Source organism: Saprolegnia diclina (genome assembly GCF_000281045.1).
Source record: "Saprolegnia diclina VS20 unplaced genomic scaffold supercont1.78, whole genome shotgun sequence".
In the NCBI taxonomy this organism is placed as follows: Eukaryota; Oomycota; class Saprolegniomycetes; order Saprolegniales; family Saprolegniaceae; genus Saprolegnia; species Saprolegnia diclina.
Window position 1 is genome coordinate 43,164 of NW_008246145.1, and position 13,433 is coordinate 56,596.

General features: G+C 60.6%; 5 protein-coding genes across 5 annotated transcripts; 3 read left to right on the forward strand and 2 right to left on the reverse strand.

Moving 5' to 3' along the window:
* Nucleotides 1-625: 625 nt before the first annotated feature.
* SDRG_14798 (arginyl-tRNA synthetase) lies at nucleotides 626-3,256 on the reverse strand. Its single transcript, XM_008620953.1, has 15 exons — nucleotides 3,070-3,256; nucleotides 2,899-3,022; nucleotides 2,712-2,852; nucleotides 2,594-2,662; nucleotides 2,336-2,547; nucleotides 2,155-2,277; nucleotides 2,008-2,098; nucleotides 1,896-1,961; nucleotides 1,687-1,843; nucleotides 1,551-1,639; nucleotides 1,401-1,504; nucleotides 1,232-1,351; nucleotides 1,107-1,185; nucleotides 964-1,054; nucleotides 626-912 (listed from the first exon to the last, which is right to left on the reverse strand). The coding sequence occupies exons 1-15, from the start codon at nucleotides 3,220-3,222 to the stop codon at nucleotides 738-740; spliced, it is 1,794 nt and encodes a 597-aa protein (XP_008619175.1). The 5' UTR covers nucleotides 3,223-3,256; the 3' UTR covers nucleotides 626-737.
* Nucleotides 3,257-3,337: 81 nt separating this feature from the next.
* On the reverse strand, nucleotides 3,338-4,524 carry SDRG_14799 (50S ribosomal protein L1). Its single transcript, XM_008620954.1, has 6 exons — nucleotides 4,353-4,524; nucleotides 4,236-4,301; nucleotides 4,056-4,188; nucleotides 3,864-3,997; nucleotides 3,739-3,813; nucleotides 3,338-3,696 (listed from the first exon to the last, which is right to left on the reverse strand). The coding sequence occupies exons 1-6, from the start codon at nucleotides 4,476-4,478 to the stop codon at nucleotides 3,439-3,441; spliced, it is 792 nt and encodes a 263-aa protein (XP_008619176.1). The 5' UTR covers nucleotides 4,479-4,524; the 3' UTR covers nucleotides 3,338-3,438.
* A 537-nt stretch (nucleotides 4,525-5,061) lies between these two features.
* Nucleotides 5,062-5,729, forward strand: SDRG_14800 (hypothetical protein). Its single transcript, XM_008620955.1, has one exon. It carries the CDS (start codon nucleotides 5,146-5,148, stop codon nucleotides 5,698-5,700), a length of 555 nt encoding a protein of 184 aa, XP_008619177.1. The 5' UTR covers nucleotides 5,062-5,145; the 3' UTR covers nucleotides 5,701-5,729.
* Nucleotides 5,730-6,633: 904 nt separating this feature from the next.
* Nucleotides 6,634-10,175, forward strand: SDRG_14801 (hypothetical protein). Its single transcript, XM_008620956.1, has 2 exons — nucleotides 6,634-8,783; nucleotides 8,838-10,175. Exons 1-2 carry the CDS (start codon nucleotides 6,660-6,662, stop codon nucleotides 10,071-10,073), a joined length of 3,360 nt encoding a protein of 1,119 aa, XP_008619178.1. The 5' UTR covers nucleotides 6,634-6,659; the 3' UTR covers nucleotides 10,074-10,175.
* A 427-nt stretch (nucleotides 10,176-10,602) lies between these two features.
* Nucleotides 10,603-13,375, forward strand: SDRG_14802 (hypothetical protein). Its single transcript, XM_008620957.1, has one exon. The coding sequence runs from the start codon at nucleotides 10,643-10,645 to the stop codon at nucleotides 13,328-13,330; it is 2,688 nt and encodes an 895-aa protein (XP_008619179.1). The 5' UTR covers nucleotides 10,603-10,642; the 3' UTR covers nucleotides 13,331-13,375.
* Nucleotides 13,376-13,433: the final 58 nt, after the last annotated feature.

Below are 13,433 nucleotides of genomic sequence, written 5' to 3' on the forward strand. Positions count from 1 at the left end.
TAGTTAGTAGCAGCGCGGTGGAAAGATCGAGCACCAGCAACAGCTAGCGATAGCGACCTTTGCTCTGGCCTCGACCTCCGACATAAGATGCGTCTCTATTGGTATCGCGCACGGCGTGGTGTCCTCCATGATCTGGTAGCCCTCAGCACCGTAGGAGCTCCTGCGTAGTCGCCGCGCCCTCGAAGAAAACATTAACGCGCTTTTACTCATGAGGAAGGCCTCACATTGTCCAGTGGAGTGGCCACGCACTCAAATAAGCTCATAGAGCATTTTGAAGCGGTGGCCAGATCCCAGGGATGCTTGGACGCTTCTGATTGGCCATTGCCAATTCTTTTTAGCCAATCACAATGGATACAGGGCGGCGGTCGCCGCGCCAAGCTCCTCGATCGCTGCAATTGCGTCTGAAAATGAAAGTGCTGCAATGCGGCGCAATCGATAGCAGACCGTAAGTCGAGCACGGCAAGCTACTTTAGGTCGGCGTGCAAAGCCTACAGCACGAGAAATCAATCGACTCGTTTTTAAAATTGGCGCGCGCCACATATTGCCACATGTAAGCGATGGCGCGAAAGCTGCTGCCAAGAGAGCCCCGTACGGAACATCTCTCTGGACAACTCAACAATACCGATGTATACTGGTTCACATGTCATATTCATCCATCAGACAACGTTTGTACGCTGGCAGCCTGTCATGAGACTTTGTCGACCACAACACTGCAGAACGCGCCATGTTATCCTCCTCTACATGCGTTCGATGGCGGCAATGCCGAGAAGCGCAAGGCCCTTGCGGAGAACGGCATCGGTCGCGGCGCAGAGCACGAGGCGTGGAGCGTGATTCTGGACGCGGCACGCTTCGTAGAACGCGTGGAAACTCGTAGTGAGGCGGAACATGTACTCGCAGAGCATGTGCGGGTGCCTGCATCAACCGCCTGCATCAAACATCACAGCTCAAAGACTGAGGGTGTACCATCCGGCCTGCGTCTCGAGCAGTGCATCCTCAAACTGGCTCAACACCAACGCCAAGGCACGCTCTGTCGGGTGCCACGTCGCCGACGCCTCTACACGACATTAGGTGGCATGAGCTCAAGAAGCACCACAACGATGACGCACCAAGCAGCACCGCTGCAGAGGCGGGGTCGGCCAAGACTGCGGTCCACGGTTCGTTGAGCCCAGCTTTCCGGCGAATGCCCTAGTCCGCGATCCTGTAGCCATTGTCTCTATGTGATGCCGCGTACCTGGAGGCGCGCGCTCGCATACATGAGGTACACGGCCGTGTTGCCCTTGAGGTTGAGTACCGAGCTGTAGGCAAACTTGTAGTTGCGCTCACGGTGCTGGGCGAGGTCATAGTAGCGCACCTAATACGACTGTTCACTTTGCTGCTATATGTTTCATTGCTCAACGTACGGCCGCGTCACCAATGTAGCCGTGGTCGGCATCGTCGACGACCGACCGTTGCGCACTCTCAATCCCCGCTTGGTTCAAGAGCGCCTCGAGCGACGTCGAGCCGCCTACCGTACACGGTCCAATCAAACACGAGCCAAAACACCCATGCACCTTTGCGCGAACTCAGCTTGGTGCCGTCTTCGCCCATGACGAGGCCAAAGCCAACGTGGTCCAACTGCACGGGACGGTGGTCAGTCCACCTAGAAGCAAATGTTCTATAGTCGCATGAACACTGTCGTATCCGTACCCAGCGCGGCGGGCCGCTTCAAACAAGTGGCGGAAATGCAAGCTTTGGCTGAGATCCGTAATGTAAATGGCGCGGTCGTATGCGATTGGATCGATCGACGGGTCGCCGTGGATGCGCGAGTAGAGGGTCGCGAGGTCCGTCGTCGCGTACAAAAAACCTAGTACAACGCATGTCACATCGAACAATCAATGTATCAAGTGCGACGATACCGCCGTCTTGCTTGCGGATGAGCATTGGCGACTTGTCCTGGCCGTCAAGAAAGATACAGAGCGCGCCTGCAGAAGCGCATGATTGTCATCGCATACTCGAGTTGGAGCGTACCTTGCGATTCGACGGCCAGACCCGATTGCACAAGAAGATCGAGGACCTTTGGGATCAGCGGAAGGTACGTCGCTTCGCCACGCTCTTGAACCTAAGGCAGACAATATTGGTCATACTTGTACTACAAGGGTAGTTACAAGTACGTACAGTGACGTTGAGACGAGCATTGAGAGTGGCAAACGCCGCGCGGCTAATTGCACACGTCTGCTTCCACGGCAGCGTCCACGCTGACACATCGGTCTTTTGCAGCTGGAGCACAACCGAATCGACCTAAGAGAACGCAGTTTATGACCAAATCGGTGGAATCTGGGAGGTTTGAAGCGCGTACTTGGCTTTTGAAAGCGGCGTCGGTCGTCAGGCGTTGCTTGCCGCGCTCGTACCATCGTCCGAGGTCCGCTGCCGAGGCCGACGCGGCGAGGAGGTCGGTACGAGGCGGAAGCGAGCACGCTTCATTGTCAGCATCGTCCATGGCCTGCACGAGCAGCGTAGCAATCGCCGAGCCGAGGTCGCCGACGTGACTGACGCGTGTCACTTCATGGCCTACGACGTTGGATGGTACGTATTCCAAGTGGAAGCGAGCGAGCACCTTGAAACTCGAGGAGGTTACAGACTGTGTCGCCAAGGACGCTCGAGCGCAAGTGCCCAACATGGAGCTCTACGCATCGGTGCAGATCGATGGTAGATGATTGGCCTATGCGACGTACCTTTGCCCATGTTGGGCGATGCAAAGTCGACGATCACGCGTTGCTTGTGGTCGCCCGCCGACCGCGGCTGCACGCCTGTCGTCGCCATCGTGAACGCATGCTGCGCAATCCAGTCGGCGCGCAGCGTGACGTTGATAAAGCCTATGGGCGGTGAGGTTCCGATGAGCGGGTGCGTGGTAGGTCGCACCGGGTGCTGTGACGTCAGCGCGGTCCAGCATCGTCGTATTAGCCTCTGTGAGACGCGTCAAGACAGCCTCCGCGGCAGGCATACGCTCCTTTGCCGGCAACCCGAGGCTCAACACCGCACTCGACTACGCACAGATGTAAGTGGTGGCGGAGGTGCATGATGTTGGCCTACTTGGTAGTCGGTCTGCGGCTGGTGCGACCGCCGGAAGAGCGTGTTTTGGGCCGTCAGCTGCGGGTAGGATGTGGCCAAGAGCGACTGTTGCAGGAGGCTCTGGACCGAGAGCGAGTACGCGCGCTTGTGCACGCCGCGCGCCATCAACATCATCGTCGGTCAAGGAACGTGTGTGTGGAACTCTGGCTTATTATCCAATGGCCTTGCGTTCTGCCATTGCACGCGATGCCATTGGTCAAAATACGAAACAGGGCTTGGAGGGTGGGAGGTGAGAGGACGTGACAGACATGTCGGCGTCAAGACGTGTGATTGAGGACACTGTACAGGTACTATTTGTCGTAATCTATTGGTGACTCGTCACTTGCGAACTTAGAAGCGCATAAACTGGGGCGACGACGGGTCCAAGAAGCGGGCCTCCAGCCGGATGCCCGGGCCCATCGTACTACTGAGGTGCATGGCCTTGATGTACTTGCCCTTGGCACCCTCGGGCTTGGCGTCGCCGATCGCGACCATGAACGCGCGGATGTTTTCAATCAACGCGTCGTCCGAGAAACTAACCTTGCCGACGCCGGCGTGCACGATACCCTTCTTCTCGGCACGGAACTCGACCTGGCCGCCCTTGGCCGCCTACGATCGCGTTATGGCCCTGTCGCCAAATGAATGCCGTACCGAAATGGCTGCTGTGACGTCCTGCGTGACCGTACCCAACTTGGGGTTGGGCATCAAGCCGCGCGGGCCCAACACCTATGCCGCAGCGTGAGGCATCGAACGCAGCGCTGTATAGAAGTGCGTACTCTGGCAACGCGACCGACAAGGGCCATCATATCTGGGGTAGCGATGCACCGGTCAAAGTCAAGCTTGCCGGCCTGGATGTCGGCGAGCAAGTCCTCGGCGCCGACAATCGTCGCACCCGCGGCCTTGGCCTCCTCTGCAGGCGACAGCGATGTGAGCTTGCCATGCCACGGACGAGCAAATCGTGGGCCTACCTGCCTTTTCGCCCTTGGCGAAGACAGCGACGCGGACCGTCTTGCCCGTGCCGTTCGGGAGCGTCACGACGCCGCGCACGCTCTGGTTGGGCTTGCGCGGATCGACGCCGAGCTCGACCACAATGTCGACCGTCTGCATAGGCCATGAGCGCCACCACGGCGGCAAACACTACTACGCACCTCGTCAAACTTGCGGACCGCGTTTTCCTTGCAGTTGGCCAAGGCTGTCGGGAGGTCCAAGAAGGGCTACACAGTATGGCGTGTGAGCGGTGGCCGCCAGCGCCAGGTGCAATCTACCTTCTTCTCGTCGCGGACCTTGAGGCCCAGCGCCGTCTCCGGGAAGCGCGTGACGAGCGAGACGGAGCGGACATGGACGCCCGAAGCGGCGAACGCGGTACGGACACGGGTAAGGAGGAGCGCCATCCTGTTCAGAATCCCAAGTTATGTCGACGAGAACCAGTAAACCGAGCCGGCCGCACTGATTGGTCGACTTGGCACCTCCGATAAAGTGCGCTTTCCAGCGTACTTATTGTTTTCGGCACGCGACGTATTTTCGGCATGGGCCTCGTCCGGCGCTCTTGCTCGAACGCGCTAGGTCTCGCACAGTAGGTCATGTCCATGCAAGGGTCATCCAATACGCATGGATGGTGGAACAAACGCGCGATCTTCTGGCATTTATGCGGATGTTAACATGTATTTATTGCCAGCGCGCTATTCCGACGCCGGCCGATTTCGGTGGCATGTGCCACATTTAAAATCGACAGGCCAGATCCAACACTGGAAGCTGGCAAGGACGTCATCGCCCGCAGGAAGACATATTACGTGTAGAGGACGCTGGTACATCCATGTCATGGACAATATGAGTGGGATTATAGTTGCAATGATCGGATGCACAAGTTGTCAACCGGGGTACTGGACTGCCACACCACCGGCGCCGCCAAAAGCAGCCAATCGCTGACGCGCTTTCAAGATCCTGGCCACGGATTGGCTCAAAATCCTTGTCAGAGGAACTTAAGACGTCCTGTGCACACTCCCAGGCCGCATAAGCCCTTTTGCTTTGCCGAACTCCAGTTGCCACTTGCCTCGTAGCATGAACCTCGACCGCCCTTCCTACATCTACGTCGCCAACCTCGGCGGCGCCTTGCGGCAGATCGCGATCACGACGAGCATGCAGTTCTTCACCTCGGCCAAGGACCTCGCGACGCCCATCGTGTTTCATGTGACGACGACGCCCGAGCTGCTCCTGCACACAGCGCTCGACTACCTGCGCGCAGCCGGCACGACACTCTTTGGCAGCGACGGCAACATGTACTATGCGTCGACGACGACCGACGCGCACGTCCGCGCCATGATCTTTGCCACGGACAAGAGCTTCAGTCGCATGCCAACCCATCGCTTGGAGCCTGCCCTGTCGATGCTCACGGTGCGCCATGGCGCCGAGACGTACTGCGTGCCACTGCCGCGGTCGTACGCCGCCTGTCTCGCCGAACTGCCGGTTGCGCCGACCAAGCTTGCCTACATGCACGACGGCGTCCTCTGCACGGTCTTCTCGGAAGGCTCGTACGAGGCGTTCCTCCAGCGCAACATTGACGAGATCACCATGGAGTCGTCGACGACGCAGGTCGAGAGCGTCATTGTCATGTGAATACCGCCGTTGCCTACCACATGACGGGCTGCTCCTGCGTCTTGCTCGTCCCGTCCTTGGGTACATGGCGGCAGGCCCTGGCATCGCAAGACAGGCCGCAAGAGGCGGCGTCTGCCTCATCTGCGGCGCAGTTCTGCGGCTCTGTTGGATCTTCTTCAGTCAGTTGGAATATCGAACACCCGCCTAGGTACGGAATCCAAAACCGCCTTTCTGCTCGGCCATTCAGTGGGCCAAGAGGGCATGGCAGCGACGGGCATGGCGTCCGCCGGTTGACGCATGGTTGCACGCGGGCACTGCACGTGTAGTACAACATCCTCTGCGCGATCTCGCGAGAGCCATTGCAACATCCTCTTGGCAAGAGCTCCTGTGGTCTTGGTGGCTGTCTTGTCGTGCGTCAGCGCTGCCAGCTGCTAGTTTGTTAAGCGCAATGGACGGGAGACGGTGTGCTCGCCTAGCCCTACGCAGTGCGACGGCAGCTCACATGCGTCCCAGCGTCTGAGTTCAGGCTTAGTCAGGTCGAGGTATAGCCTCTCGGATCTGGCAAATGAGTAGTACGACGACGCAACACAGTGCACAAGCAGATTGTTCGATGTCTTGGCGATCCACAAGCTCCATGGAGCCAAGACTCGTCCTGCGACGCCACATGCGTAGCAGTGTACGCTAGCAAGAGCAGCTCGGACAAGCTCGACATGACTTCGCTCGTCCGAATCCAGCGACAGCCCACCTGATCTTCGCACGTCCGTTGGAGCATTCTCAATAGAGACGTAGCCTGTCACGGCGAGGCTACAGCACCCTGCATTCGCTGCCGCCGGCCATTATGGTGCGACGACGACAAGGACCGCGTGCGTCCACCCGCGTTGCTATAAAAAGCCCCACGTGCTGCCACGTTGATTATCCGGATTCCGGATACCGTGGCATTGGTTGGCTCGATGTGCCATTTTGCAACCAGCGCTCGGACGATGTCGCACTTCTTCCAGAAGCCCGAGAACGCGCTCAAGCGTGCGAACGAGCTTCTGAACACGCCCAATGTGGACGCCAACGTGATGAAGCGGCAGAAGCGGTCGGCGCTGGAGATCCTCCACGAGGCGCTCATCGCCAAGAAGAACCGGACGTGGCAGCCGACGCACGAAGAGCTCATGCTGACGTACCTCACGATCACGATCGATCTGCAGCTTGGCCGGATCGCGAAGGACGGTCTTCACCAGTACCGCAACCTTGTGCTTGCGCAGAACCCGGCGTCGCTCGAGAAGGTGCTCCTCTTCTTCGTCGCCGAGTCGGAGAAGCGCGCGGCCGAGGCCCGCCAGTACTCGACCGAGATCAGTCTCAACGCGGCGGTCGACCTCGAGGCGACGCAGTCGCCGGAGGCCGTCATGCTCTCGACGACGACAGCTGAAGACTCGACCGACCGCACGGACCGCGCAGTCCTCGTGCCGTGGCTGCGCTTCATGTGGGAAACGTACCGCACCGTGCTCGACATCCTGCGCTGCAACACCAAGCTCGAGGGCCTCTACAAGCAGGTCGCGCTCAGCGCGTTCGCGTTCTGCCGCACGTACGCGCGCAAGATTGAGTTCCGCCGCCTCTGCGAGATCCTCCGCACGCACCTCTACACGCTCCAGCGCCACGAAGCCGCGCCGACGACGCAGAGCATCCGCCAGATGCGCGGCTGGGACGGCTGGAGCGCCGACTCGGTCGAGCTCCACCTCGCGATCCGCTTCGAGCAGCTCGATACCGCGTCGTCGCTCGAGCTCTGGACCGAAGCCTTCCGCACGGTCGACGACGTCCACCTTGTGTTTGGCTTTCTCGAGAACCTGCCCAAGCCGACGCTCATGGCGACCTTCTACCACAAGCTCGCCGAGGTCTTTTACATTAGCAACAACCACGTATACCACGCGTACGCTTGGTTCAAGTACTACACGCTCATCCAGCGCGAGCGCTTGACGCCGATCATGGAGCTGCCGCTGCTTGCGTCCAAGGTCGTGCTCGCATCGCTTTCGATCCCTGTCCAGGCCAACAACGTGGCGCTGCTTGAGAACGCCGACAACGCGGCCGTGCTGCTCGAAGAGAAGGACGAGCACATGGCGGCGCTTCTTGGCTTTACGCAGCTTGCGCCGCCGACGCGCCAGCAGCTCCTCGACGACATGGCTGCCTTGCACATCGTTGACGCTGCGTACCCGAGCGTCCGCGCGTTGTACCAGACGCTTGAGCGGTCGCCGATCGACCCGCTCGCGGTGGCGGCTGCGGTCGCGCCCCATGTTGCGTCGCTCAAGGCCGATGCCGGCCTCGCCAAGTACGCGCCGGCCGTCGAGAAGCTCGCGGTCCACCACGTGCTCTCGCAGCTCACCGAAGTCTACTCGAGCGTGACGGTGTCGCACTTGAACACGCTCACGCAGGGCCTGAGCATGAACGTGACGGAAATGGAGCAGTGGATCGTCCGGTCGCAGTCGAACCGCGACCAGAGCGCGACGCGCCTCCGTATCGACCACCGCGCCAACGTGGTGCGCTTCTCGCAGACCATGGCCCTCGAGGGCCAGGCCAAGCAGATGACGCAGCTCGGCCAGAAGCTCCAGGCGTGCGTGCGCCAGCTCCCGAGCACGACGTCGGCGCGCCCGAGCGTCTTTGCCAACGCCCGGACCAACCTGTCGTCGGCGCGCGATGCGATGCTCGAGCGCAAGGTTCGCATCGAAGCGCAGAAGGAGGCCTTTGAGCGCCTCATGGCCGAGAAGGCCAAGACCGAAGAGAAGAAGCGCGTCGAAGCCGAGCTCCTGCGCCAAAAGCAGGAAGCCGACCGGCTTGCGGCCGAAGCGCGCCGCCGCGAGGAAGAAGCTGCCCGCCGCATCCAAGAAGAAATCGAGCGCAAGGACATTGAGAAGACGCTCAAGAAGCTCGGCATGAACACGGACGACGTCGAATTCGACACGGTCGACAAGGAGAAGCTCCTCGCGGACGCCAAAGAGAAGGCCATCAAGCAGAAGGAGGAGGCCCAGCGCAAGCTCAAGGACGCCGCGCGCCGCCTCGACTACATTGTGCGTGCGACGCGCGAGGCCGAGCAGCCGATCCTGCAGCAGATCTTTGACGCCAAGCAGGTATTCTTATTCTTATTGTTGGGGACGATGCGATTGATACCTTGATATTTATAGACGGAGGAGCGCAACGCGTTCGAAGCATCGTGGGCCGCGACGCTCAAGGCGGCGGAGGACGAACACACGTTTGGCCTTGCCCAGAAGGCGCTTCTGGCCAAGTGCCAGGACGCGTGCGTGGCGTTCTGCGATGCCCACGTCGCCCGCCAGGCGCTCAAGTTCCAGGCGATTGTCGACGAGCGCAAGCTCCGCTTTTCGATCGACGTGCTGGACGACAAGATTCGCCGTGCGAAGGACCGCGAGTACGAGTACGAGGAGAAGCTCCGCCTCGAAGCCGAGGAGGAAGAGCGCCGCATCGCCGAAGAGGAAGAAGCCGCGCGTGAAGCCGAGGCCGCCGCGGCCCGTGAAGTCGAGCGCCTCCGCCTCGAGGAGGAAGAGGAAGCCCGCCGCCAGGAAGAGGCCAAGGCCGCCAACAAGTACGTGCCGCCGACACGCCGCGCGCCCGAGCCCAAGGCCGGCGACGACGAGGGCTGGTCTTCGGTGCGAGGTGGCAACCGCCGCGCGGACGATGGCTTCAAGCGCGAGCCCTCGGGCCGCGACTTTGGCGCCCGCCGTGATGACGCGCCGCCGTCGCGCTTTGGCGGCGACCGCGATGGTCCGTCCCGCTTTGGCAGCGGTCGCTTCAACCGTGACGACGCCCCGGCGCCGTCGCGCTTTGGTGGCGACCGTGATGCGCCGCCGTCGCGCTTTGGTGACCGTGAGAGCTCGGGCCGCTTTGGCCGTGACCGCGATGACGCGCCGCCGTCCCGCTTTGGCGGCGACCGTGATGGCCCGTCGCGCTTCGGCCGTGATCGTGATGACGCCCCGCCGTCGCGCTTTGGCCGTGACCGTGATGACGCCCCGCCGTCGCGCTTTGGCCGTGACCGTGATGACGCCCCGCCGTCGCGCTTTGGTCGTGACCGTGACGACGCGCCGCCGTCGCGCTTTGGCGACCGTGAAGGCTCGAGCCGCTTTGGCGGTGACCGCGAGAGCTCGGGCCGCTTCGGCGACCGTGAAGGCGCAAGCCGCTTTGGTGGCGACCGTGAAGGTGCGCCGCGCTTCGGTGGTGACCGTGAAGGTGCGCCGCGCTTCGGTGGTGACCGTGAAGGTGCGCCGCGCTTCGGTGGCGACCGCGAGAGCTCGGGCCGCTTTGGTGGCGACCGCGACGGCCCGCCGCGCTTCGGCCGCGCCCGCGAAGGCGAGCCGGACGCCCGCCGTGACTCTGGTGCCCGCGCGCCGGACGCCAAGTGGCGCTAAACACTCGGTAGTGTTGTAACACGACTGACATCGTTGCCTCCTATTTATATACGACGACTTGTTTAATCATGAAATGTACAGTCTCGTCCCATGGATGTACAATTCTGTCCTCGATACAACACATCCCGGTGGCAAACTAATATGACGTGGCGCCCTGAGCAACCACCAAGAAAAAACGAGCCAATCACAAACTGAGCAGCGAAAATGCAAGCTTCCACGCGAGATCGAGCAGTGTCCTGGTCATATGCCATACTGTACCTGTGCTACCCACAGCCACAATGCCCGACCCTCGCTCTCACATAGAGTACCTGCACTACAGTCTTCGGCGTATATTCGCAACCGTGGTTATCCTCATTTGTTGCTACCGAGGTCGTTGCCAATACACCAGGCAACAAGCGCTGTCGCAGCTTTCACACTGACTCTCGTCCGCCTTCGGAATCCAGCATCGAGTCAAGGACGAGCATCACGCTGCAGTCTACGATGGCTCGTTCCAACCCGCTGTTTCATACTAGTAACCTATCAATAGGACTCTATACAGACAGTCCACCGCAAGGAACGGTCGCATCTGCATGCTCTTTTCCTTTGCGTCGAGCCGCGTCCTGCCCACGGCGGCGATGCTGCCGTCCGAGGTGGGCAGGATGCGTCGGCGGCGTCGCCAGCTGCTCACGCTGGGCTACTGCCTGAGCTGTCTTTGGAACCTTGCGTCGCCGTTGAAAGCGTGGGTCCTCACGCGCTACGGGTTTGCCGCGACCAACGACATTCTGACGCTGACGCTGCAGTGGAACACGGTGCTCAACAGCCGCCTCTTGACACAGCTGTATTTGGCGGCGGGTATTCCGCTCTCGGGCCCGATCGTGCCGACACGCTATATCAACGTGTTTTTGGACTTTGTCGTCGTGCCGCGCTCGCAGCTGCTCTGGGCCGCGTCGTTTGAGAACACGAATGCGTCGTCCCAGCTCGACGTCGAGGGTGCGAGTTACCGCTGTCGTCTCAACGGGTCGGCGCAGCGAGCGCGGTTCGACAAGGACATTGATGCATTTGCATCGTCGGGGTTTCGGCTCTGGGGCAGTGAAGTCATTACCAAGTTCGTTCCGCCCCAGAACGCGCCGACCAACCTCCAAGAGATCACTGAGGGCGTGCTGTGTCTCCGCGGCATCAATCTCGAAGACTATGTCAACCTTGTGGACCAGTCGCACCTCCAACCGTACACAAACGAGACGGACCTCGCCGCGATCCAAGCGTGGCGTCACACGATGTTCCCCGACCTCAACGCGTGCTTGGCACGACGGCGCGCGCTCATAGCATCCTCGACCTCGACTGCAGCTGCTCTCAATCTGCTGGCCACCGAGCTCGCAATCAACTACAGTGTCGGGCTTCTCAACGTCGCGGGCAGCGCCCAGCTGTACCGCCCGATCACCTTCAACGACGGCTATATCGACTTGTCGGGATCTCGGTCTGGCACTGTGACGTACCAGATCAGCGGCCCAGACCCAATGCACGCGCTCTCGGCGGGCTCGAGCTCTCTTGGCGTCATGCTTGCTGCGCGCGAGACCGCGTGGTGGTGCTCGATCCAGTATGTTGATTCCGTGACCAACCTCCCGAGCCCTATCCAGTGCTTTGAGCGGTACAGCTCGACGCTTCCAAGCTTCTTTCTCGGCAAATACCTCGACCATAACACTGGCACGCGGTACCTTGACAACAATGCCTTGACGAAAACGTCGTCGCGCGGCCAGCTCTCGAGCTACGACTATATTCGCCCAAACGTTGTACCGCTCGAGGCGATAACGACAGTGCAGCCTGGCAACCTCACGGGCTGGAACGCTCTATGGAAAGACCTATTGCGCGCGGTGGACGCGAATGTGGCGGCGTCGGACGGCCTCGAGGAGCTGTGCTTTGTCGGCGACGGCTGCTTTAGCGCGTGTGCCAACGCCAGCGCCAGCGGCGGCGCCACGCTCACGTACCGCCGCGGCAACACTTGCGTAGCGACCGCCGACACGATCGCGCACGGCCTTGCAGATGTGTTTGCAGACATGGCCTGCTTTGCTCTAGGCCGCGGCTCCGACGCTGTTCTCATCACATCGATTGGCATTGATGGGACGCGCAAGCAAGCGGTTGCCGCCAAGACGGCCAGCCCCACAGCCATCTGGACGTGTCTCATTGGCGGGCGCGCACCGCAGACGTCGTACCCGTCGCTGGTCGTCGATCTCTTGAGCCAAGGCACGCAAGCAACGCTCGTGGTGGTCAAGTCGAATGGCAGCGAAGCCACGATTCTCAACTTTTTGTCGCTCCTCGCGCTCGGTGGCGACATCTACTACAGCTTTGAAACCGGTCGCTACCTCTATAAGCTCTATACGTGGTTTGACGCGCACCGGCAGCTGCGCATGCACGCGGCCCAGCGCGTCTTTAGCGTAGTCAATTCGAGCGTGAGCGGCGCGATCTGGGCCCGTCACCGTCTCTTCATGCGCACGGCTACGTTTCTCGGTCTTTGCGCGTGGCACCTCGGCGCGATGCAGAGCGAATGTGCGTGGGCCGACACGATCAACGACGTCAGTGTCGACGCGCAGTACGCCTGCCATGTGAAAATCTGGGGCCACGTAGCGTCCAACGCCGACAGACTCCGGTTGGTTTCGTGCTCGTGGAATCTGTTTGCGATGGCGTTTCTCGATACGATGCCCGGGATTACTGTCAACGCGGCTGGGTACGCGCTGGCGTGGTTCTCGCTGGGGCTGCTGCCATTGACGCTTCTTGCCGCGGGCGTCGCCCAAGTGTGCGCGTGGCGACTCGTGCTGCCGGGTCTCGCCTGGGTCCACAACCAGCTCTTCCTCGTGCTTTTGTGGGCGTTGGTGCTACGTTGCTTGCGTCATCCATCCGTGCAGCGATGCCTGGTGCTGTGCATCACACCGCTGCTCGAGGTCGTGCGCGTGCGGTCGCAGAAGCTCGATAAATCGAGTCCGTTCTTTGGCCTCATTGGGCCAAGCTTTTGGATCGACGTGGCCGAGTGGCGACCCGAGCCGACCAAATACGTTCCATTGAGCGTCCTCCTCGAGTGCTCCAACGTACGCATTGCCAATGTTGTTGCGCACGAGTACTTTGCGTGCGGCCTCTGCGATGACGAACGCAGCGCGGGCTCCATAGCTTCCAATCATCCGACTTGGCTACACGCATCGAGCGAGTACTATGTCTGCGTCCACGCATGCGAACAAGCATGCTACGTACGGTCATGTAGCACCCCGGCCTGTCACGGGACCAAGACATGACAGTAGCAGGTTTGTTTAATAAAGGGCACTGTCATGACCCGTATCTGAACTCACACTTCATTTGCCACGATGCGAAAGGCGGTTTCGTGACGTGGCACAACGA

Bases quoted from the DNA above. Each gene is read 5' to 3' on its own strand.
- SDRG_14798 (XM_008620953.1), bottom strand. From the start codon at position 3,222: ATGATGTTGATGGCGCGCGGCGTGCACAAGCGCGCGTACTCGCTCTCG. The intron at 2,663-2,711 runs GTACGTCGCATA...ACCGATGCGTAG, and splicing joins ATCGCCCAACATGGGCAAAG to AGCTCCATGTTGGGCACTTG. The intron at 1,962-2,007 runs GTACGCTCCAAC...GCGCTTCTGCAG, and splicing joins TCTGGCCGTCGAATCGCAAG to GCGCGCTCTGTATCTTTCTT.
- SDRG_14801 (XM_008620956.1), top strand. From the start codon at position 6,660: ATGTCGCACTTCTTCCAGAAGCCCGAGAACGCGCTCAAGCGTGCGAAC. The intron at 8,784-8,837 runs GTATTCTTATTC...TGATATTTATAG, and splicing joins AGATCTTTGACGCCAAGCAG to ACGGAGGAGCGCAACGCGTT.
- SDRG_14800 (XM_008620955.1), top strand. From the start codon at position 5,146: ATGAACCTCGACCGCCCTTCCTACATCTACGTCGCCAACCTCGGCGGC.
- SDRG_14802 (XM_008620957.1), top strand. From the start codon at position 10,643: ATGCTCTTTTCCTTTGCGTCGAGCCGCGTCCTGCCCACGGCGGCGATG.
- SDRG_14799 (XM_008620954.1), bottom strand. From the start codon at position 4,478: ATGGCGCTCCTCCTTACCCGTGTCCGTACCGCGTTCGCCGCTTCGGGC. The intron at 4,302-4,352 runs GTAGATTGCACC...CATACTGTGTAG, and splicing joins AGGTCCGCGACGAGAAGAAG to CCCTTCTTGGACCTCCCGAC. The intron at 3,998-4,055 runs GTAGGCCCACGA...TGTCGCCTGCAG, and splicing joins CGCCAAGGGCGAAAAGGCAG to AGGAGGCCAAGGCCGCGGGT.